The sequence below is a fragment of the Meriones unguiculatus genome, chromosome 1 (genome assembly GCF_030254825.1).
Source record: "Meriones unguiculatus strain TT.TT164.6M chromosome 1, Bangor_MerUng_6.1, whole genome shotgun sequence".
NCBI lineage: Eukaryota > Metazoa > Chordata > Mammalia > Rodentia > Muridae > Meriones > Meriones unguiculatus.
Window position 1 is genome coordinate 91,750,818 of NC_083349.1, and position 24,514 is coordinate 91,775,331.

Consider the following 24,514-nt stretch of genomic DNA (forward strand, 5'->3'; position numbering starts at 1 on the left):
TTTGGTACCAAAATAAACTCTTAGGGCCCTTTGAAGTGAGGGCTGTGTTTATACGTTGTTTAAATTCTTTGGATAAAGACCTTAAGAAATACAGGGTCCACTGTGCTCCCCGCCCCCACTCTGACTTGCCTCAGGTCTTTATCTAAAGAATTTAAACTACATACCACTCACTGGTTATTCACACAATTGGTTTTTCATACAATTGTGATTATCCATAACAAGGCAGGTGGGTACGGTGATGCAGGATGAAATCCCAGCACTTGGGAGGTGGGGGCAGGTGAAGCAGGAGTTCGAGGGTACATAGGGAGACTTTTTAAAAAACTAAGTCAAAAATGGGGTAAAAAAAATTGGGGGTGAAGGATAGGCTAATGAAGGAAAAATATTCATGTATTTTCTGGGAATGTCAGAGATTTTCTTGAAATTGAACACCACCCCTTTTCACAGTTATTTTTGGTACCAGTCATGGCAGTCTTCAACTGTCCTGGTACATGTGGGGGCATGTCATTTAACATGGAGGTAGGATTATAATGAAGTTGGAGGTGGTCATTCTGGTAGCCACATTAGTTAGAGTCAACCATTTCCTGCCCTCAGACATTCTGAACCTATCTCTACGAATAAACAACAGACAAGACATTCAACTAGGTCAAGTAAGCAGTACTTGAGAATAGGATTGTTAAACCAGGGCTGGTGGCAAAGACCTGTAATCGCAGCTACTTGGAAAGCTGAGGCTGGAGGACTGCAATTTGCCTGTGCAACTTAGTGAGAGTCTGTCTCAAAAATAAAAGGAAAAGGATCAAGGATATACATTTCTTAAAATAAGTAACCAGCTCTCAGGAGGCAGAGGCAGGAAGATCTCTATGAGTCTGAGGCCAGCCTGGTCTAGAGTGAATTTTGGCCTTGACAGGGGGTAGGGATATAGCTCAGTGGTTGTATGCACATTCACCTAATATGCATGAAACTCTGGTTTCAATACCCAGCACCCCAAGCTGGATGTGGTGGCACACAACTTTAATCCCAGCCCTTGGGAGGCAGAGGCAGGCAGATCTCTGTGAGTTCCAAGCCAGTCTGGTCCACAAAGGGATTTTCAGGACAGCCAGGGATATTACACAGAGAAACCCTGTCTCAAAAAACCAAATATAAATAAATAAAATACACACACACAAAAAAAAAAATAGTATGGTAAACTATTTTGGAGCCAATGTGGAATTTGGGCAAGAGGAAGAACAAAATATTGGTTGCAGAGTGATCAGTGAAGACAGATGAGAGGAACATGTATTTCTCATAAAGAATGACAGCCTAGTGACTGGAGATGAAGGTCATAGAGAATTTTGGGCTTGATCTTGGTGATGCAATCAACAGATCCTTGCTTTTGGTTTTAGTGTTTGAGGTGAGGTCTCAATAGGTAATCCTGCAGCTCACAACATAAATAAGAGGAGCTCTAACTTCACAGCCCATTTGTGTCCATATTCTAAATGCTACAGGTCTAGGCCACCAGGCCCCATTTACCGTTAAATGGTTGGAGTGGGATGGGGTCAGTGGTAGAGCTACCTAACACACATACACCTACACACATGCCTCAGTCCAGGCCCAGAACTGAAGAGAGGAAATGGGTTTGTGGAGGAAGGTGTGAGATCACCAAAGGTTATGTGAAACTGTTTGGAATTCGGTGTAAAGGTAAAAACTGGAGAGTATTCATCTGCTATGTAGGCTTAGGCAGCAGGTAACCAAGGCAAGGAGATGAACAGAGGAGAGACACAACGAAGAGCAAATTCTGGAAACATTAGCATTTCAGAATTGGTAAAAGGAGCAGATGAGCAGGAGACAGTAAAGATAATGTATAGACAGCTAGCAGGTGGGGATGAAGCAACTATCACCACCATAGGCTTTGGAGAGGCTGTACTGGCCACTTACAAGGGCACCTTAGCAGGGACAGCTTCAGAATAGAACACGATGGTCACGGGTACCAATTCCAAATTCGCTTTTCTGGGCCAGGTTTGTGAGTGTGGATATGAAGCTATGTCAGCAGAGGGCACTAGAGAGGCTCCGCAAGGGGAAAGGATTGTTCCCTGGTTCTGGATTTCTCCAGCATGCTCAGTCCACAGCTTCTCAGAGTGCCTTCAACACCCACTGCTGCAATTTTATAGAATGCCTTTTGATTTTTCAATTTTTTTTTTCTTTCTGGAGAAAGGCAGCCCTTTGTCTGGCTGTCCTGAGTTCAGAATGTAGACAAAGCTGGCCTCAAACTCCAGGGTGAGACACTTGCTGTGAATAGCTTTCTCCCAGTACGTTAGACCTGGAGTCAGGAAACCTTTCCTGTCGAGGCTGAGACATCACTTAGCCTTGCACCGGAATCACACAGCACAAGTGACCCATCGTAGCCATTTCATAAAGGTCTGCCTACATTTTAACATTCACATGGCAAGTGGCGTTCTTCTGGTTTTTCTCCCAAACATTTAAGAACACAGAGGTTTTAGTCACTTTTCTCTTTGTCAACATACAGAGAGGGAAGGGCCTACTGTGGCTCAAGTCCAACATGGTGGCAGGAGCAGGGCAGCTGATCACATCAGTAGTGAGGGTTTTGACTGCTGCTGCACAGCCCGTTTTCCATGTGTACCGATTCAGAGTAAGGCTGTTTTTCTGTACAGTTCTACACAAAAGGTTCTTTCGCACCCTATGCTGTGTACTCACAAGAAGCTCCAGCTTGTGATAAGCGTGTTTTATATCTTCTAGTGGTGCAAGCTACCCAGGGCCTCTCACATGCTAAGTACATACCACCACTGAACCCACCCCCACCCCGACCAACCCCGCTACCCCAGGTCCCAGAATGTCCAAGGCCTCACTGTGTAGCCTGGAATCTGTCTATATAGCCTGTGCTATCCTCAAAACCACAGTCATGCCTTAGCCTCCCAAGTGTTGAAATTATAGGCCTGAGCCACAACATAAGACTTATCAGAGCTTTTTATGTTTGTTTTTTATTTCTTTCAGATGAGGTCTCAGATAGCCAAGGCCAGCCATTGCCGAACTACATACATAGCAGAGAGTACCCCGAAAACCCAAATCCTCCTACATTACCTCCCAAGTACTAGAATTACAGGTTGTGCTCCTTGGAGGCATTTAAACATCTATTATCTTATATATGCATATGCTAGGAAATTTGATTCAAACAAACTAAAAAACTCAGTTTAAAAATGTTTTATTTCATTACAAAAAGTTTATTATGTACAATACTCAGGTATGTAGAAAGGCAGCTTTAATCACAAAATGAGACTAGTCATCGTCTTCTACTGTGGAATGTTTGTGGCCCACTCTTCGATATCAAGCATAAATTATCTTAACTTTGCAGGCTAAGTTCTGAGTTCCACACCGGACCTGCATACATAAGACATTTCTCTAATTTAAGATTGCTAATGCCAATGTCAAGCTGCATGTATTTATGAGTACAAATTTCACTGTTACAAATATGTGACGTTAACTAACAAAACAGTAACCCTTTAAAGGTCTTCTTATCCTGTGTCGATACATTGACAGTCTGAGTTCTTCTGCCAGTTGCTTCTCTGCTGGTTCCGTCCTCAATCACGGAGGTTAGGCATTGAGCTCTCTGTGTATCTCACCCATCTCCTTTATCTGCAACGAAGCATGCACGAAAACGGAGGAAACCTTCAATTCTTTGTTTTGGTTTTTGGTGTTTCAAGACAATGTCCTGTTGGAAGGACCCTACTGTTTGGGGTTGCAGTCCTCCCAGTCCAGACAGCCATTCTGAAGGTGCAGGACCCCCTCTCCCCAGCAGGGCCTCCTGCTCTCTGCCTGACTTCATCCGGAGAGTGTCTCTAGACATAGATGCCCCTAACCACATTTGATATATGGCCTTTGACACAGCTCCCTGCTAGCTCTCTATTATCCTATCTGTAGGATAACTGGGTACTGTGTTCCTGTTTATATGATAGGAGCATGCTGGTCAATGCAAATCAAACATCCTTGAAGCGCTTAGTTTTAACCAATTATGCACACCTATCCTTGGAGCCCCCACCCATTCCCCAAGGGGTACACAGCCTTTTTCTCTGGAATTAAAATTGAACTAGCTCCATGAAGTGGCTCCTGGAGTGTTTGATCTCTGTTGTGCTCACAGCCTTCCAAGCTCTGTGCCTGTCGTGCACCACCACACCTGGCTTAAATGATTGTTAAATTGTTTTAGACACAGAAACTCAGGTCAGCAGGATTCTACAAGACTCCACATATGTTGAAGCTAAAGCCAAGTTTCTACACAGCTTGTCTAAGCGGCAAAAAGCAGTAATGGACTGTGGAGAGACTCAGATTTAGATAAGAACTCATCCCAAGATTGTCCCTAAGACTGTAAAGTCTATAGCGCAAAGGACTTAAGTGTACCCATGCTCTGTCTTGAACGGGACAGTGGTTACTCCAAGTCAGAACTCAACATAGCGCTTTCTCCACTTACCTCAGCCTTCTCATATTTTGCTGATTTCTTCCTTGTAGAAATAACCTAGAAAAAAAAACAATTACTATTACTACTCAAACGAAAGTGGCCAAAATTAACATATGTGCTTTTTGAACAGATGTAAACACATGTGTACAAGTTTGGGGGTCTAAGAACTGGTCATAGTACCAATTCTTTGAACAGCTATATCAACACCATAGGCACCTTCTGGCTAAGAATTGAACCTGGGTTCTCTGGAAGAGCAGCCAGGCCCACGGTTGGTTGATTCTTTAGAAACAGGCTCTTACTGCATAGTCCTAGCTGGCCTGGGACTCACTCTGGAGACTAGGCTGGTCTCAAACTCTGCTCTGCCTCTGTGGTGCTGGGATTAAAAGCAGGTGCTACCACATTCAATCAAGCTTCTTTACCAAACTTCTGCTATGGTTTCTTTTTTTTTTTTAAAGATTTATTTATTTATTATAGATACAGCGTTATGTCTGCATGTACACCTGCATGCCAGAAGAAGGCACCAGATCTTATTATAGATGGTTGTGAGCCACCATGTGGTTGCTGGGAATTGAACTCAGGACCTCTGGAAGAGCAGCTGGTGCCCTTAACCTCTGAGCCAACTCTCCAGCCCCTGCTATGGTTTCTAAGTGACAATTAGATTTCTGTCTGTTCTGTTTGCCACCTGACATTCCTCTTCTATAAACCACCTATCTCTACTTACTACCAATCTTTTGTTGAGGGGAGAGACCTGTTGTTTTAAGACAGGACTCTGCTTTGTAGCTTAGGCTAGCCTTGAACCTTGACCTCAGTCCTCCTGCACCTTGGGCTGGAATTATAGGTATACGCCACACCACCATGTCTAGCTTTATTGCATTTATTTCGTGTGTGTGTGTGTGTGTGTGTGTGTGTGAAGGTGTGCTCATGCTCACATGTGTGTGGAGGAGGGAGAACAAGTCTCAGGCATCAGTTCTCGTTGCCACCAGTGTAGGGAAAAATATAGACTCAGGAACCCCAAGACCAAGTCCTCCGCACAAGGGAGATTGCCTTGCCCCAGAGGGACAGAGAACGGAAAATAAGAGACAAAGACAGCAGAGAGAGGGAGAAGGGCACGAGGGAGAGGAAGAAAAGGGGCAAGGAGAGGGATGAGGGATATTTGGCCCCAGGGGACAAAGGACTGCCTTTGGATAGAGAGGAGACAGACATGGCCTGTAGAAAAATGGCAGTTTATAAAGGTAAAGGAGGAAACCTGTGTCAGGACGAAGTGTTTAATTTTAGTTGGGCATGCTAATTAGGTTGAGTCAAAGAGAGCTTTTGATTGTCCAGATACTTGAGGTAATCAGCCTCAAGAAGAGGAAGTGGCCAAATAGGAAATAGACCTTGGTAGCTTTAACAAGGCAGAGGGAATGGGGGAAGGGCAAGGCCTACCAGAGCCAGGCCCACCATGCTCCAGCCTGCTGGAGTCCCTTCAATCAGGCCTGAGTGTAAGTGATCTGCCTGTTGCCAGCCCTGTTGTCATTCTTTTTGTAGGTTTATTCATCAACTTGTAAGAATTATTTATTTTATATATCATCAATATTTCCCCAGCTTCTTTCTTTTTTTTTCTTTCTTCTCCTTTCTTTCTTTCTTTCTTTCTTTCTTTCTTTCTTTCTTTCTTTCTTTCTTCTTTCTTTCTTTCTTTCTTTCTTTTTTGGTTGTTGTTTTGTTTTTTGAAACAGGGTTTTTCTGTGTAGTCCTGACTGTCCTGGACTCACTTTGTAGACCAGGCTGGCCGCGAACTCACAGAGATCCTCCTGCCTCTGCCTCCCAGAGTGCTGGGATTACAGGTGTGCACCACTGCGCCTAGCTTTATTTCTATTTTTTACTTTATATTATCTTTGCCATGAAAATGTAATTTTTTTCTTTTGATGGAAGCCTAAAGCAACCAAACTCTCAATCCTCCTGCCTCAGCCTCCTGAGGGTTAGGACTGCAGGTATGAGCCACTAAGCCCACCTCAAAATGCTAAAATGTTTAATTTTAGTTGGGCATGGCAGCACATGCCTATAGTTCCAGCTGAACACAGGAATTCAACACCAGCCTTGGTAGACTCCTGTCTGGAAGAAAACACACACATGCCCAGAGCTCGCTGGCTGGCAAGCCAGTCTAACTGAAACATTGAGTTCCAAGTTCAGTGAGAAATCTCAAAAATAAAGGTGGTTCAAGGCCAGTCTGGTCCACATGGTGAGTTCCAGGATAGCCAGGGCTATGCAAATAAATGCAAACAAATAAATAAAAATAGTAAAAGAAAAAGATTGAGAGGCACACAGAAGACTCCCAATGTTGACCTCTGGCTTCCATACACAACCATGGCACACATGGGCAGTATACTCACAAACTCTTTTACACACAGTCACATACCATGAACACTATAACACACACAAATAACAAAAACTGTGCTGGGGAGAAGCTAAAGTAATTCCAGCACAAGCAATAGGACTGGAGTTCAGATCCCCCTAAAAATACAGGGTAAGTGTGAAAACAGACCTGAAATTCAGGCAAATTAGAAGGCAAAGATGAGATCCCCAGCCTGCGAGCAAGCTGGCAGGCCACCCTCACCATATCAGCCTGCTCTGGGTTAGATTGAGAGAGCCTGCCTTAAAGAGTAAAGCAGAAAGCCATTAACCCTGGGCCTCCATGCACATTGGAATTCACGTGCATGGGCATTTGCACACAAATGTATCCCCACACATACACGCAAGCATACCACATACACATACATGTAAGAAAGTAAATAAACAAACAAATAAATAAAGGGTGTTTTCCTCTTGAAGCTCCTCCTATACTCAGAAGTTTTTCTCATTTTTTCTTTGTCTATGTTTCCACTGCTAAAAACAAAAATAAAACTGATATAAAAATTCACACACAAACATAGAGACTCACAGAAAAGGTCAGGTGTTAAGCTCACATCCTCAGGAGGCTGAGGCTTAAGAGTTTGAAGCTAACCAGAGCTAGAGTTCAAAAAAGAGGGTGGGTGTAATGGTTAAATGAGAATGGCTCTCAAAGGCTCATATATTTGAATGCTTGGTCCAGAGTTGGTGGAACTGTCTGATCGGGAAGGCTTAGGAGGTGTATCTCTATGCTTTGAGGTTTCAGAAGCCTCTGTTGTTCCCAGTTCTCTCTCTCTCTCTCTCTCTCTCTCTGCCTCGTGCTTGTGGATCAGATGTAAGCTCTCAGTTACTCTTCCTGCCTACTGCAGTGCTCCCTGCCATGATAGTCATGAACTTTAACTCTCTGGAACTTACAGGCGCCCCCAATAAACTCTTTCTTTGTAAGAGTTGCCCTGGTCAGTGTTTTGTCATGCCAATAAAAAAGTAAGACAGTACCTGGTGTGGTGGTCCACGCCTGTAACCCCAGCATTCTGGAAGCAGAAGCAGGCGCATCTCTGTGAGTTTGAGGTCAGCCTGGTCTACAAAGCGAGGACACCCAATGCCACACAGAGAAACCTTGTCTCAAAAAACAAAAACAAAAGGACAAAGCGAGGACACCCAATGCCACACAGAGAAACCTTGTCTCAAAAAACAAAAACAAAAGGACAAATGCTTGGATAGCTCAGTGGTAAAGTGCTTGTCTAGCATGTGAGGCCCTAAAATCTAATCCCTAGGACCACAAAAATAAAGATAAATTTATATATTAATACATCCTTTTATAGAGTTTGTTTTGTTTCATTTTTTTAAGACGTGGTTTCTTTCTCTGGGTGTCCCTGGCTGTCCTAGAACTCACTTTGCAGACCAGGCTGGCTTCAAACTCACAGAGATCTGCCTGCCTCTGCCTCCCTAAGTGCTGGGATCACAAGCATGCGCTACAACATCTGGCTTCCCTTTATAGATTTCTTGCATCACATGGTTTCTTTTACTGCACTCTTACTAATCTCTTTTGAGGTTATCTTCTTACATTGTACGCAGTTATTCATCTGGAATTCATGTTAGAACACAAGTGAATTGCCCAACTCTCTCCATGTTCCCTCACTCTGCCGTGCCTGCCCCATGCACTTGGGTAACTCGGTCAACCCTGACAGGAATAAATAATACAGGAACTCAATGTTTGTGTTTATCAGAGGAGAACCAGGTGTGGTAACAACACTGGACTGAAAATCAAGTCTCCACATACCTTTAAATCTATCTTTTTTCTTTATTTGGTTTTTCTGAGATGTCTTGCTATATAACTCCAGCTGGCCTTATCTTTTTGTTTATTCCCCCCAAGATTTGTCTGTTTTATTTTGTTTTTGAGACAGGGTTTCTCTGTGTAGCTGTGGCTCGCTTTGTAGACTAGGCTGGCCTCAAACTCAGAGATCCACCATCTGCCTCTGCCTCCCAAGCAATAGGATTAAAGGTGTGCGTCACCAGCAACACTCTCTGTACAAGTGTGCTTGGTACCTATGGAGAACAGAAAGTGTCAGAATCCTTGGAACCTCGTTACAGATGGTTGTGAAATCCCATGTGGGTTCTGGGAACCAAATCTGGGTCCTCTTCAAGAGCAACAAGTGCTCTTCACCACTGAAGCCGTCTCTCCAGCCCCTGGCTTTAAAGCCTTGATCCTCCTGCCCCAGCTTCTCAGGGGTTTGGAATACAGAAGTATGCCACCGCTCTGCTCAAATAGATTCCTGAATTCAGATATACTGCTGAGACTACCTGTCACCAATCATCCCTAAGGGCCTAGCAGACTTCTTTAAACCTCTAAAACTTGCTTTCGCCTCCTGAGCCCTGGGATTATGGTATGTGCCATTGCACCCAGCACAAATTTATTATTTGTTTAGAATTACTGCTACATGTACTACTTTTGACTGTTTTCTTGCTAACTTAAGGTCTGTGTTGTTTGGGGGCCAGGCATGTAGCTCAGTGGTTAAGTGCTGGCCTGGAATGCTTGGGGCCTGAGCTCAGTCTCCAGCACCACCAAAAACAAAAACAAAAAGGAAGCATTGTGTTGTCTACATTTGTCTCCCAGTGCACATTTTGGGAGTTCTATTCTGCTGTGCTCTGGTCAACTTGCAGAGAGCTCACGGCAAGGTTCAGCTGCACAAGTTTTTCTCATGAGTAATCCTTTCTCTCTTCCAAAAGTGACTACTGTGTAAAGAGGAACCAGAAATGCAATCCAGTCCTTCACATATGCTTTCAAACATGGACTTAAGGATCCTTCAGTGAGCCCTGACTTGTCTTGTACTCACCAGGACAACAATCCCTGCGATGATTGCCAGCGTCACCACCACAATGACAGCAATGATACCAGCCGTGAGGCCCTGCATTGAGAACTCAGGTGCCTTCTCATCTACATAGTAAATCAGAGTCTGACTGGGGTCCAGATCAAGTTGTTCTCCATTTATTCTCAGGTCCATTTTTTTAGAAGAATGGAACAAGGATTCCCCTTTCACCTACAAAGGAGAAAAACAATGGAAACAGTTTAAGACAGTCAGCCGTGGGCACCAATAATCACATACCAACTGTATGCCAGAAGAAAACCTGCCAGACTGTTTCAATTATAACAATCTGATCCAGTAAACTTTAAAGCACTACCTATTACAGAAAAATGCCATACACAAAAGAAGAGAAGCCATGTACCTACCCTCCATATTAAAAAATAACATACAACCAATTTTATTTCATCATTCTTCTACCCCTTTATCTCCCATGCCCAAAGTATTCTAAAGTAAATCTCAGAAGAAACATCTCACTATAATAAACTCACGTTTAGCCAGGCACGATGTAGAGCTACGTCCTAGAAGGCAGAAGCAGGAGGCCTACCCTCTACCATGAATTCTAGGTCAACCTGGGCTACTGTAAGATTGTCTCAAAGAGGAATAATGATAATAAGGAACAAACAATAAACAAAAATATGCTTATATAAAAAGTTGGCCTTAAACTCAGTCCTCCCGCCTGGGAGTGCTAAGATTAAAGTGTTCTGCCACTTTTGGCACTTACATAAATGTTATAAAAATGGAGACTGACTTGACATCTCAGCGAGTAACAGCATTTAAGAGGACTTGAGTTTTGTCCAAGAACCCACATTAGACAGCTCACAACTAACTGTAATCCAGGTCCAGAGGATCCAATCGGCCTCTGGTCTCTGAAGGCACTTGCACTAACAAACATGCACACAGATACACAAACACACACAGCTCTACACAGAATTTAAAAATTAGTCTTTAAAATGGAGACTGACTCCTACTCATAGATATTATTAGAGTACTGGAAAAAGGATATTTATACCAATGTAGTAATTAACCAAAGTGAAAATAAGAATTGTAAGAAAAGAGAAGGCTAGCTGTAATAGCTTAAGAGTAGACTGTCTTCCCAGCATACCGGAATACATACTGGGTTTAATTCCTAACACAGCAAAGATTAAAATAGAAGAATTGGAGGGGCCTAGAGACTGGCAGGATGCTTACCTAGCATGTACAGGATCCTGGGTTCAGTCCTTACAGTGACATGAACTAGTCACAGTGACACACACTTGTAATCTAGCACTTGAGACTATTACATCACAGACCCCCCAGCTGCCCCTCCTTCCCCTAAGATAGCAGGCCAAGCATTTCTTACCAGCTTTGGTTTCTATATTGGCTGCCAACAGGATTTGTGCTTCCTCATCTCTCTGCTCCTAACAAACAATGCTGATGCCTGAATACCCTCTCAACTTGCTTTGAGCTATGGCCAGGCTTCCCAGCCCCTGAGAAAGCTACAAAGAAAGGGTTCTCTCTGGCTCTCTCACTCATGAGTTGGCCTGCTTGCTACCTCCCTTTTAAGTCCCCTGACATGCCATTTTTCTATGCTTTAGGTTTATTTTTATTCTGTGTTCTCCAACCCCCCCCCCCCCAAGACAGGGCTTCTCTGTGTGTAGCCTTGGCTATCCTGGACTTGCTCTGTAGACCAGGCTGACTTCAAACTCACAGAGATCCGCCTGCCTCTACCTCCCAAGTGCTGGGATCAAAGGTGTGCACTACCACCCCCTGGCATATTTTTATTGTTCTTAATTTAATTTCAGTTGACAGCTGCCTCCTTGGCTTGCTGGGGATCAAATGGAGGTCCTCTGGAAGGAGAGTATCCGCTCTTGACTCTGCTAAGCCAGCTCTCCAGCCCCACATTACAGTTAATGTTTTTACAAAGTCTCCCCACCATGGCCTCTGGAATGCCGCACGTCCCTCATAAAGCTCTCCTAATTCATGGCCCAATCACAGGCCCTAGGACTGCATAGCCTTCCCTCCTTGTAAAGCTCATTTTGGAAGGGTAATTTCACATTATCTCCTTTTCCAAACTACTTCTTTCTCTTTCTGTAAATAGGGTGCAGTATTTGGGAGACGGAAGCAGGAAGATCAGAAGTCAAAGACCACCCAATTGTACAAGAGCCCTTCTCAAAAAGGAACAAACCATGGGCAAGATGACACATGTCTTTAACCCCAGAACTCGGGAGGCAGAGATAGGTAGATCTCTGTGACTTCAGGAAGACCCTAGTCTATATATATATTGAGTGCCAGGACAGCCGGGGATATTATTGAGATTATCACAAACAAACAAACAACCAACAACAACAAAAGTATTAAGCTTAAAAAATTATGATTTATACTTACATCTTTTTCAAAATAATAAGCCACATCAGCTATGTCCACATCATCTTGAGTTTTCTGAGAAGAGTTTTGCATCAGATCAATAGTGATAACATTATTCTCATACTGGGAAGGAAAGTGAAAATACAAATTAATATAATTAAAATACATGAACATTTTGATCAACAGTCAGAATATTTATAATTTTGTTTTCTGTAATCTACACCCACCAGGAGCTCTTTCCATTAGTGAATTATTTATTACCAGTAATTGAAACATCTCTGAGAGGTCTTTCTCTAAGAGAATAAAATAACAACTTTTTTCTAAGAGTTAAGGAAAGGGCTACCTAGGGATGATGGTTCTGTCTACTAGAAAACAACCTGGAGGGGCTGGAAAGATGGCTCAGAGGTTAAGAGCACTGGCTGCTCTTCCACAGGTCATGAGTTCAATTCCCAGCAACCACACGGTGGCTCACAACCATCTGTAATGAAATCTGATACCCTTTTCTGGCGTGCAGGTGTACAGGCAAAACACAAGATTGCATACATAATAAATAAATAAATTAAAAAAAAAAAAAAGAAAGACCTAGAATCACTTAGGAGTCTCAGTGAGGGACTTTCTAGGTTGGGTTGACCATGGGCAAGTCAGTGGAGATTATTACATTAATTGAGAGGGGCCACACTGATTATGGGCTGCATCATTTCATAGGCTGGGCCTGAATGAAGAAAAAGAAAGCTGTGCATTGCCTACGTGTACTCTGATCTTGACTGTGGATGTGGCTAGCTGCTTTAATGGCCATCACACAGTGAACATCACACAATAGACACCAAACATTAAGATCTCCCCACAATGAGACTCTAATCTGGAACTGAGAGCTAAAATAAGCCCTTTGGGGGCTGACGACATGGCTCAGCAGTTAATAGCACTTGTTGCTCTTGCAGAGGACAGGGGTTCAATTCCTAGCTGCTACCCACCTGTAACACCACCTCCAGGGGGGGCAGTGCCCTTTTCTGGACTCCCAGGTGCCAGGCAAACAGCACGTGCTGCACACATACCCCCATGCAGGCAAAGCACTCAGACAGGTCTAACAAACTTAATAAACCCTTTCTCCCCTACCCTCCTTTCTTCAGGGCAACAGGAAAGGACACCGAGACGCTGGGCAAGGATATGCTGAAGGCAATCACAGAGAGGCCCCACAAGGCAAGCACAGCATGCTTCAGGCATAAGAGATACTACCCACCCTCTAGACACCCTTAAGGGCAAACTGGGGCTCCCAAAATGGATGGAAGGAAAACTACCTGGATTTAAATTGTTAATAAAATTCATTTAGCTAGCGTTATAAATCACTGGCTGTCACCTGGGCAGCGGTGCTGCCTTTAGTCCCAGCACTGGTCTACAGAGTGAGTTCCAGGACATCCAGGCCTACACAGAGAAACCCTGTCTGAAGAGGGCAGGAATCACTGACTGTCATTATATCCAAACCATACTTCCCTAACCAACTTGTTGCTAAAGCTAGCTCATTTACACAAAAAAAAAAACAAAAAAACTTACCAGAATATTTTTGATGAATTTCGAACTCAGTTTGTATCGAGATGTGAATGCCTCCTGAAATGCACTGCAAATAATTTACAAGTGTTGTTTAAAAAAAACTGTACCACACAATAAAAGAATCTCTACTTTTTAAACAGATAGCTCACGGACTATAACTATTATGTATCTTATAATTATTATAATTATTATTGCTATGTTTGTTTGTTTTTAAAGAGAGGGCCTCACTAAGTAGCCCTAGCTGACCTGGAACTTGGTATGGAATGGTGGCACAGCTCTATAATTTTAATGTCATTTTGCAACTATAATAGCAAGTGGTTCAAGCCTGCATTAGCCGCTGATCCTAGAGCTGCTGAGTGTCGGTCTGATTAGAAGCAGAACATTGACACAGTACCCACGTATCTGCCAACAGATTATTCATAAATTCCAAAAGAGAAAATGACTGCCCAATGGAGAAACCTGTCAGGCGTGGCTTATAAAGGGACAAAGGACTTCATGACCTTCCTATGTGAGCACGGGGCAAGACACAAGATCACTTACGTAGGCTTCCTGCCAAGGTGCATAAATACAGGAGTATGTATATAATCAATCACACTTACGTCTGCAAACTCTGAAGGTCGTAAGGGTTTTCTCTTTCTTTGTGTTTTAGTTCAATGATGATCCAACTGTAAGACAAAATGAAGTCAACTGTGTATAACTCAGTCTTTTATGCTGTTTTCCAAAGAGGCAAATATTCAAATTCCAAAATAGAATGAGAGCTAACGGGATGTATAAGGGTGGTAAATATGCCTCATTTATCCTTCACAGAGAACCCACCAGAGGTAACACCGCTTCTGACATTGACCTGCTGGTGACAGCTACAACACACGAGGCCGGCTGAAGTCAAGGTTGAGTTGGCCATGCTGTGTCCCGTTCTGGAGGGCATGGTAGAGCAAACCTGCTCTGCAGGGGCAAAGGCAGGAGAGGGCCTGGATTCAAGCCAACCCAGGATTCTAGCATGAAACCATGTCAGAAAGAGAGGAGAGAGGGGGAAAGAGAGAGAGAGAGAAAGCACAGGCTGCGCTGCAGTAACCAAACTACAGTTATTTTCCTCTACACCAGAAACCTCAAAACATGTCCAGGAGCGGAACAAAACGGACAAAGGTCAAAGCTGCCACCTGGAAACCATGAGAGGGACAAAAAGGTAGTATTTTCTTCAGTAAAATGAAAATTATCTTCCTGTGAATACATTTGTCTGTACTTCTCCCCCATTCCATTATCTATACAGAAACAGCGATACTTAGTAGCCGTGGCCCACACCTGGGATTACTTCTCCAGGCCTGACACCTCTCCAGTTTCTTGTAGATTCCAACAGTCTCTTTTGCTTGAGTGGGCTTGTTTATTGTCAGTAATCTCCCACCCTGCTCCACCATGCCAGACTGAACCCCAGCTTTTCTACCACTTATGTCTCCAGCGCAAATAGCTCATTCTTAAAACCCAATAAAAATGATCAAATACAGTTTAAGACACTCATTTTCACTTAACTCTAATCCAGCTTCGAAATGGGGAACAGTGGTTAGTCGATGATGAAGGGAAATGCTGTCTAGTGAAGCACCATTTTGTAAAACCCAAGAAGCACCCCTCTACACAGGAAATTCATAAACCAGATCTGGAGATGTAATGCCACAGGGAAAACGTTTTAATTTAACGCACAATCCCAGGCCAAAGATTATTTCATGTTCCTTCCGTTTCCCTACACTTTGTTACTTGTGGAGGAAAAAAAGCTTCAGGAGTAGATAATTTCCACAAAACACAGTTGGATAGAGCCAATAAAACTAACATAATTGGATCAGAGCCAATAAAACTTAACTCAAAACTGGTGACACCAGTTTTATGAGGCATGGCACAGGAGTGACACTTAGCACTCCATACCCTTTTCCTGTCTTTTTGTCTTGCTTGAAAGAGGATCTTGCGGGGTGTGGTGGCACACACACTCCAGGAGGCAGAGGCAGGTGGGTCACTGACCTCCTCCTGTCTGCACCTCCAGAGTGCAAGATTCACAGTGTGCACCACCATGCCCAGCTTCTCCTAGTTTTTGAATTCCAAACCACCAATTCTTATTGCATAAACAAAACTAAAATTAAACAGATGTGAACATCAGAAAAGCAACTGGTGGGCAGCTCACTCACTAGGTCCTCACTCGCTCGGAGCACGTGATTTCCGTGTCTTTGTCTGTCCGTCGGACGCCAGCAGTGTTCACACACCAGCACGTGGCTGTGCCGTTGCACTGCTTGGCTTTGAAGAGCCCTTGCTCATCACACTCAGGATCATACAGCCCATCATTGTTCTGGATTGCCCCATCCGGTTTCAGCCTCCTCCCAGACTTGCTGTGAGTCATTTCCGCCTTCATCACCAAACATTTGGATGCCACTGAAAGGAAAACGTAATGCCAAACTGAAAAATAACAACTGGTTCACGTGCACAGGGGAAAACCTTTTAATCTAACGTCATTCCAGGCCAAGGAATATTTCATGTTCCCCTCCATTTTCCTACACTTAATTATTTGCTGAAGAAACTTGAGCTGTCAGATAATTTTTACAAAATAACACAGATTAGAGCCAATAAAACTCAACTCAAGGTGCCTCAATTTAAAAAGTATCAAGATTAAATTTCCAGGCAGTAAGACTCTTCTACTCACGTTTGGAGCACAGGACAGTATTTTGTGTACCATAGGAAGTACACTGGCATTCACCATTCTGATTCAAAGAGCAACTCGTTGCCAGCTTGTAGTTGTCACAGACGCAGTCTAGAAAAGTTTTAAAAAGGGAAAAATTAGTTTAAGATGTAGTTACAACTGTCAGCTCATTCTGTCAATCACGCCTTTAAGAAGTGGGCTGGGCTTGATGGCAGAAGTTTTTAGTTAGTGCCAGCACTCAGGAGGCCAAGGCAGGCATTATCTATGAGTTCGAGGCCAGCCTGGTCTACACAGTGAGTTCCAGGACAGCTAGCACTACACAGAGAAACCCTGTCTCAAAAAACAAAACAAACAAAAAAACTCAAAAAAAAAAAAAAAAATACCGGGGTGTAATGGTTTCATGTCTTTAATCTCAGTCCTTGAGAGGCAGAGACAGGGAGATTTCTTTGAGTTCAGAGCCAGCATGGTCTCCACAGTGAGATCCAGAACAGTCAGGACTGTGTAGGTAAGAGACCCTGTCTCTAAAATAAAATAATTAAAATAAATAGAGGAGAGGCAGGCGCTCAGGAGGCAGAGGCAGGGGGGCGTGAGTTTGAGGCAGCCTGGTCTACAAAACAGTCCAGGATAGCCAGGACCACAAAGAGGAAACCTTGTCTCAAAAAAGGTAGATGACAGATAGATAGATAGAAATAAATAAATAATTGTATGTTAAGGGTAAAATTTTTAAAAACTAAACAAAAAATGAATGTAAGAATATGAGTGGGAATGTCTCACACCCGCCAGTTTGTAGCATTGTAAAGTCTAATTAATGAGTTGCCGCTTCCAATCGTCCGGGTGTTGTTTATCTTCAGGGGAGAACTTCGTTTTAGGCAGCGTGAACTAAGCTCTGAATTAAGAAAATGTAACCAAGAACTCCCCACAGTGGGAGGGGCTCCAGGGGAAGAATCCTTTGGGGTTTTCTTCGCAGTGCTAAGGATAGAGCCTGGGGCTGTACTCAAGCTAGCTTGGCCCCTCCCAAGGAGCTACACCTTTGGCCCGTACTTACTTACTAGGGAGCAGGGGCACTGGCTGGTAGGCTAGAGCTCAGAGGATAAACCTGCAGGGTTCTTGCCCTCTTCCCACTGCACGGGGATTAAGCTCTGGTCATCTGGCTGACTTACAAGTACCTTTACTCACTGAGCCATTTCACCGGCCCAAACTGGAGGATTCTCTGCCCTTGGCCTCCTGAGTGCTGGGGTGTTGGTTCCTACCCATGGGCAACTGTGTAACTGTTGCTGGTTTTGCTTTTAATTTTATTTATCTGTTATTTCTTCTTGAGCAGGGTCTTGCTGTAAGCCAGCGTGGCCTCTGGCTGGCCTGGAACTTTATGTGTAGTAGACCAGGTCTTCTTCAACCAGAGATGTACCTGCCAGGTGCTGAGCAAGAGCGCTGGGACTAAAGGCTTGCACCACTAGCCCAGCCCAGAAACTAAGTTTTAAAAATAGCCCTCTAAAGACCTTATCAGCCTTGCCTCTGGGCTGCTAGGCTCTGTTGGTGGTTTGTTTTGTTTTGTTTTGTTTTAAGCTAACTTCCTGCATTTATCTATACATTTTGTGGATGCACACATATGCATACACAGTGGCCAACATTCAAATGTGGAAGTCAGACACCGACCTGGGGAATCCACTCTCCCCTTCTACCTGCGGCTCTTGGGAATTAACACAGGAGTAACTTTACCCATTGAGCCATTAATGGCCCTGTCATGAAATAATTTTTTCCCTTCCTTCTTCCCTCAGTTTCTTCCTCTCCCTCCTTCCCTTCTCCCTTTCTGGAAGAATCTTATTTTACAGCTTGTCTCTATTGCCCTTCTGCCTCAGTTTCCCAAGTGCCGGGCTTGCAGACTGGGGCTGCCACACCTGGCTGCTCTCTCGCTCTCCGGTGTCTCCCTCCTTTCCTCCTGTTATACACTTGTCTGCTAGTCATTTTATCTTTCCCCAAAAAAGTCAACAACTCCAGTTCTACAATTTATAGATCCTCCCTTCGCCCAGTTTTCCTAAAGATTGGCCGCCTTGCAAGGGCCCAATAAGTATCTATTTAATCTTCTCATTAACCAGGGTTTCCTTTAGCCCAGGCTGGCCTCCATTGCCACACCAGGCTGAAGATGACCTTGAATTGCTGATCAGCCAGTTTCCACTTCCTACTGCTGGGATTACAGAGACACACTTGGTTTATGGGGTGCTGGGGAACCAAGCCCAGGGTTTAATAGGCAAGCGCTCTACAGCCCTCCATCTACGATTTAGCCCAGGACTGAGATAAGAAAAATATAAATCGATTAAACTGCATTACTTAAAGCGTAATTAATTAATACAGGCCAAGTCTGCTACTAGAGAATGAAATCCTTCCCAGAAAACAAAATCTAAGTTACACTTAACTTAAAAATTGAAGAAACAGAAAGAAAATTTTTTTCCAGAGTGCTTCGTTCAATTCTCTCCACTTTCAGACACCATCTTAGAAATAAATCAAAAGTCACAGCAAACTCTGTCGTAACTAGGATCCAACTCCATGTCCTTCTCTCTACGGAGGGTACAGATCGTCCAGTCACTGTTTAAGTATGGTTTTCTTAAAGACAGAAACGAGGGCGACCCGGTGGCTCTGGAGATAAAGGCCTGGGACCACCTGAGTTTTATTCTCAGGACCAACATGGTGAAAGAACTGACTTGTGTAAACCACAAGCAAATAATTTTAAAACTAAAAGCCCAAAGGAAGTAGAATACTTCCTTTATGAATGTTGGAAAAATCACTAAATAAATCTACCTGTATCCAGAAAACACAAATACGCACAAATTTTAATCAAAGAATTCTCAGAGTGTAAAGATTACGAGACTATTTTAGAAAGGTCCTTACAGTTTATCTTTGTATCTGTCCTCCCTACAATAAACACGGCATTAGTCATGATTCTTAGAAAAGAGCAAACACACCTCCGGCCTGTTGGTCCCAGAAGGCCGGCCTCCGACGCGCAGGTGCATAGCGGCCTCTGGGGAGCTACCTGTCCCCTCCCGGAGCCCACATCCGGGGACCGTCGCAGGTACGGAGGGAGGGGGGCAGGTCGCGGCGACAAAGGCCCGCGCTTTGGAACTTGGAACCCCAAGCCGGAGCCGCAAGAGCGCGGGCGGTGGCCGCTCCGTCTCCCTGCCCCGCGCCCCCGGCAGGCACACCACCCCGCCGCCTCATCCCGGCACACGCGCGGCCCGCACCCTCGGCTCTCGGGACCAGAAAGCGGAACCGCGCCGTCCCCTCGCCATCACCCGCCCGACGCGACCCGCACCTCCGCCCCAGGAGCGCGCCTCACCTTTCTGAGCCGCTGCCGGCGTCGCCGCGATCGCCGCGAGCAGGAGCCCGAACGCGAGGGCCTGGGGGCGCGCCATGCTACGCGCGGAGCGGCGGGGACGGCTCCGGGGAGGACGCGCTGCGCAGTGACCGAGGGGCCGAGCGCTCTGGGCGCGCGGCGAGGCGGGAGCGGACCTGCAGACCTGCCGCCCGGCGCCACGCCCCTCGGAGGCCACGCCCCGGCGGGCACGCCCCGGCCCTCGCGGCCCCGCTGCCCGCCCCCCCTCTCTAGGTGTGCGCTTCCCCGGGGCCCAAGCCCGGGTCCTGAGGCGGGGACTTGACTCGGTGTCGCCGACGTGAGCACGGGCCTGGACGGGAAAGCCCAAGGAGATCCCAAGTTAACGAGAACCTCATAGACCAAAGACGGGGCAGACACTGTGCCATATGCCTGGCAAGGTGCTTTCCAGTACTTTCTCAAACTTTTTAGGTTATTTTTGTGTGTACGATGGTGCGCCTGCGGGTGTGTGCACCACGCGCGTGCCTGTGCCCGCGGAACTGGGTTTCGGGGGGCTGCGAGCCGCCATGCGAGGGCTGGGAATGGAACCCGGGTCGTCGGCTGGAGCGGTGGGTCTCCACCTTCCCGGCGCTGCGACCCTTTAATACAATTCCTCGCGTTGTGGTGACGCCACCCCGCAACCATAAAGTTACTTTCGCTGTTAGTTAATAACTGCTGTGAATCGTAATACAAACGTTTTCCGATGTTCGTCGGTGACCCAAAGGGGTCGCGCCTCGGAGGCTGAGAACCACAGGTAGAGGAACAAGCGCTCTGGACCGCTCAGCCCTCTCTTCAGCCCCAACGCTTTTTGAAACTAAAGGACTTGTCTTTATTACCTTATATTTTGATTATTTCTTTCATTTTTTTGAGACTATGATGGAATTACATCACCCCCCTTCCTTCTCATAAGTCCTACCCTATATCCCTCCCCCTGCCCTCTTTCAGATTCATGGGGTTCCTGACTCATATATTAAAAAACGGTGTTGATAAGACCGGGCGTGGCGGTGCACGTCATTAATCCTAGCACTTGCGGAGGCGAAGAAGGCAGGCCTTTATGAGTTCGAGGCCAGCCTGACCTAAAAAGAGAGTTCCAGGAAGTACAGCCGGAACTACACAGAGAAACCCTGACTCAAAAAAAAAAAAAAAAAAGGCAGGAAAAATCCTCGAGTGAAACATCAAGCAACAGGAGATCATCTCAAGCACAACACAGAATCGGCCAGGGAAGAAACCGCTTATTAAAGCGGGTGAGGAAACACAGTAAACACACAAAAAGAACTTCTGTAAAGCGGAGGACTGGAGAGCCCAAAGTCCTGCTTTCTCTTCCAGGGCTGGCTTTTATAGATACTTGTGTATGGGGGAGGAGGGGCGGGAAGGAACAGGAGAAGGTCTTCATCCCCTAGTTTGGGTTGGTCAGTTTGAACAAAGCCGGAGAGACTGATAGGCCCGGAACGTTGAGGTAAACCGTCCTGATCCAGTCTTGAACTTGTCAGACCGGTCCAGCGGCAGGGGGGCCCTCCTGGCGGGAGAAAAAGCAGGCCAGGCCTCTCTGAGCAGACAGGCTTTTGTCTCAAGCCAGAAAGGTGATGGAGAAGCTGCATGTTTGCTGTCCTCACAAGCTGTTTGTGGCCCTCTCCCTAAAAGTCTGCCTGTCAGGCATCTCCTAACCTCTAGTTCCTCGCTGTGAACCTGATGGCTTAAATTCAGTCCCTGGGACCCACAGGGTAGAAGGAGAGAGCCAACCCGCACTAGTTAATCCTCCGACCTCCATTCTCACCAAGTGGCATGACACACCTCACTAAAATGAAAAAAAAAGGGAAAAAATGGTTTTTAAAGAAAACTTTCAGATAGCTATAACCATACAGAGCATGAATAGAATTTTGGATACAATATCCTTTACAGCATTTCAAGAATAGCCTGTAACTCCACTATTCTAGTCTCTAAATCAACCCAGAAAAGGCTGTGCACATTTCCAGCCCTCAGGGGATCCCTATCAGTTAGAAGAGTGTTTGTTGAACAAGCTTAAGAACCTGGGTTTGAACTCCAGTATTTCATAAACTGGGCTTCGTGGCACAGGCCTATATGACCAGCACTGGGAAGGTATAGACGGAATCAGAAGTTCAAGGTCATCCTCAGCTAGTAGTTGGGATCCAGCCTGGGCTATCTTGAGACCCTGTCTCAAAAGACAAGATAGGAACAGTTCACACCTTTATTCCCAGGGCTCAGGGGGCAGAGGCCAGTGAATATCAGCGTGAGGCCAGCCTGGTCTACATATTATGCTCCAGGACAGCCTGGACTCCACAGAGAGACCCTGTCTCAAAAACAGACGAGCTAGGAGGCGCCTCTTATGCAAGAGTAAATGGCAGCCGAGGCTGCTGCCCTTGCTTGAACAATTATGTGCAGACTCCTCTATTTCATCACTGGTGTGTGAGAAAGATCAAGTGGGTGACTGCTTGCTTTTTTTTTTTTTTAGAGTATTTTTAAAAAATATTTTATGCCTATGGATGTTTTGCCCACATGTATGTCTGTGTATTACATGCATGCAGTGCCCGCACAAGCAAAAATAGAGTGTTGATCCTCTGGAACTGGACTAGTGGGTGCCAGGAACTGAACCCCCGTCTTCTGGAAGAGTAGGGAGGGCTCTTAACCACTGAGCCATCTCGCTAGCCACAGTGCCTTTCTAGCATCTTTGCAGCCCTCCTCCCCTTTCTCCCAGGCTGGGATACAGTCATGTGTCATGACACTTTGCATGATCCTTTTTATATTAACATATTTTTACAGCTGAGAAAATGGTGTGGGCATGGGGAAGAATGGACTTGTTACGTAGCTGGAAGAGATACAAATACAGCCTTGAAAGTTTCCCCATTGAGTTATCCCCATTGTTGCTAGCTCACAGAACCACATGACTTTATCAATACCAAGACATTAGCATTGGTTCAGTCTGACTTACTAAACTACAGCTTTTATTTCGAACTCCCCAGTGTTCTGTTTTGCTTTGAACTATTGTTTTGTTTGTTTGTTTGTTTGTTTGTTTTTCCCCCGCCCTGTGTTGGGGTAGAAATAAAGGCCTATTTAAGGGAAACTTCTGGTCAAGAGAATGAGTGGCCTGGGACGGGTCAATCACGTGGCTAACGGATCCCTTAGGAAGGTGGTTCACCTTAGGCCTCGTTAAGCAGGGAGATGGAATAATTAGTCCTGTAATGAGATGTGTTTTTCCTTCCCAGAATTCCCTCTCCTAGGGCAGTCCAAACTAGCTGAGCAGCCAAGAAGTTTTTCCTTTTCCTTCTTTCTGTCTTCCTTTCTGGTGCCGGCTAGAACCCGCACCAGAACTATGTTTTTCATGATATTTAGGGTTTCCTTATTCTGTCTCTGAAGTCCCCTCCCACCCTGTGGCTCCTGCTACCGTGGAGCTGACTTCTCCACTGGCCTGACTCCAGAGGCATGGCTTTTTCTACTCTTCTCTCCTCCATTCTTCTCTGGAAAGCTGCTGGGATGTAAAGCTTACCTGCCCTGAGACGTTTTCTTTAAACTCTAATAAAGGTGCCCTTGAGCTGCTAATTGAGTCCTTTTTTATATTCTTTGATTAATGAGTCTAAGAACCCTAAATGGAGACCTTAGTCTGTATCACCAAGACAAATCCAGAATCCCATATTGCACTGTCTTTTGTTGTTGCTTGATTTTGAGACAGGTCTCAGTAGCACACACTGGCCATAAACTCACTATGTAGCTAAGGATAACTTTGAACTCTTGATTCTCTTGCCTCTGGCTAGCAAACACTAAGACCACAGGCCTTTGACATCACTCCTGACCTAGAGCTGTCTTTCTGTCTTTCTTTCTTTCACTTTCTTTGTCTTTATTTTTGTCTTCCTTCCTTCCTTCCTTCCTTCCTTCCTTCCTTCCTTCCTTCCTCTCTTTCTTCCTTCCTTTCTTTCTTTCTTTCCTTCTTGAGGAGGGGTCTCAATGTACCAGGTGGTGCACACAATTTTGATCCTAGCACTCAGGAGGCAAAGGCAGGTGTATCTCTGTGAGTTCAAGGCCAGTCTGGTCTACAAAGTGAGTTCCAGGACACCCAGGGCTACACAGAGAAACCCTGTCTTGAAAACCAAAACCAAACAAAAAAAGCAAAACAAAAAGCATGAGCCACCATGACCCTACCTGCGTCTGGAGAGTAGGCTCATGGCTTTGCACATGCTAGGCAGCTTCTCTACTTATGTATTAGTTGTTGTGTCACCGTCATCTCCAACCCAGGGCTCTAGCTCAGTTTTTTTCCTATCCTTTCCTGATCTTGACATTTTTGAACAGTGCTGGTCAGGAGTCTTAGACACTTCCTCAGCTGAGGTCTGTCTCCTGTTTTCTCATAAGTGGGTTGACGTAATGGGTTCTGGGGGATGCTACGAAGGTGTTATGCCCATATCAGCAGGCATGTGATATCATTACAGTTTATTACTGGTGATGTTAACCTCGATCATGATGTGAAATCAATATTAGACTCTAGAGGGTTTCTCTACCCCAGCTCGTTCCCAAATGATCGAGACAGAGACTTCTTATTTATAAAAGCTTTAGGGCACAATAACTGGGCAGATTCAACCCTCCAAGCTATTTTGCTGTTTCCCAGTTACACGGCCCAAGTTACTTGCCGTGATTATTCCTGCCTGGGCTGCTTCTGTTCCATCAGGCCAGCCCTCATGGTCCATACTGCCCCATGGCGACTTCCTTCTCTCCGGCTTCTCTCTCCCTCCTCCTAGCCTCAAGGTCCTCCCGAAACCCCAAGCTTCTCCTCTCCCCCCCCCCCCCCCCGCCCATACACTTCAGTAGAAGTGAGCGCCTCATATACTATGGTTTCTCTTCAGAGCATATAAATCTTTCATCTTTTACTAAAGATTTCTGTGGGGGTTGGGGATTTAGCTCAGTGGTAGAGCGCTTGC

General features: G+C 45.2%; 1 protein-coding gene across 1 annotated transcript; it reads right to left on the reverse strand.

The window, feature by feature from the left end:
* Positions 1-3,177: 3,177 nt before the first annotated feature.
* Epcam (epithelial cell adhesion molecule) lies at positions 3,178-19,732 on the reverse strand. The gene is made up of 9 exons (XM_021644493.2): positions 19,560-19,732; positions 16,235-16,342; positions 15,726-15,966; positions 14,157-14,222; positions 13,561-13,624; positions 12,034-12,135; positions 9,640-9,843; positions 4,454-4,498; positions 3,178-3,624 (listed from the first exon to the last, which is right to left on the reverse strand). Exons 1-9 carry the CDS (start codon positions 19,633-19,635, stop codon positions 3,583-3,585), a joined length of 948 nt encoding a protein of 315 aa, XP_021500168.1. The 5' UTR covers positions 19,636-19,732; the 3' UTR covers positions 3,178-3,582.
* Positions 19,733-24,514: the final 4,782 nt, after the last annotated feature.

Bases quoted from the DNA above. Each gene is read 5' to 3' on its own strand.
- Epcam (XM_021644493.2), bottom strand. From the start codon at position 19,635: ATGGCGCGCCCCCAGGCCCTCGCGTTCGGGCTCCTGCTCGCGGCGATC. The intron at 15,967-16,234 runs GTGAGTAGAAGA...TTTTCCTTTCAG, and splicing joins TACTGTCCTGTGCTCCAAAC to TGGCATCCAAATGTTTGGTG. The intron at 4,499-9,639 runs GTGAGTACAAGA...TTTTTTTTCTAG, and splicing joins TCGCAGGGATTGTTGTCCTG to GTTATTTCTACAAGGAAGAA.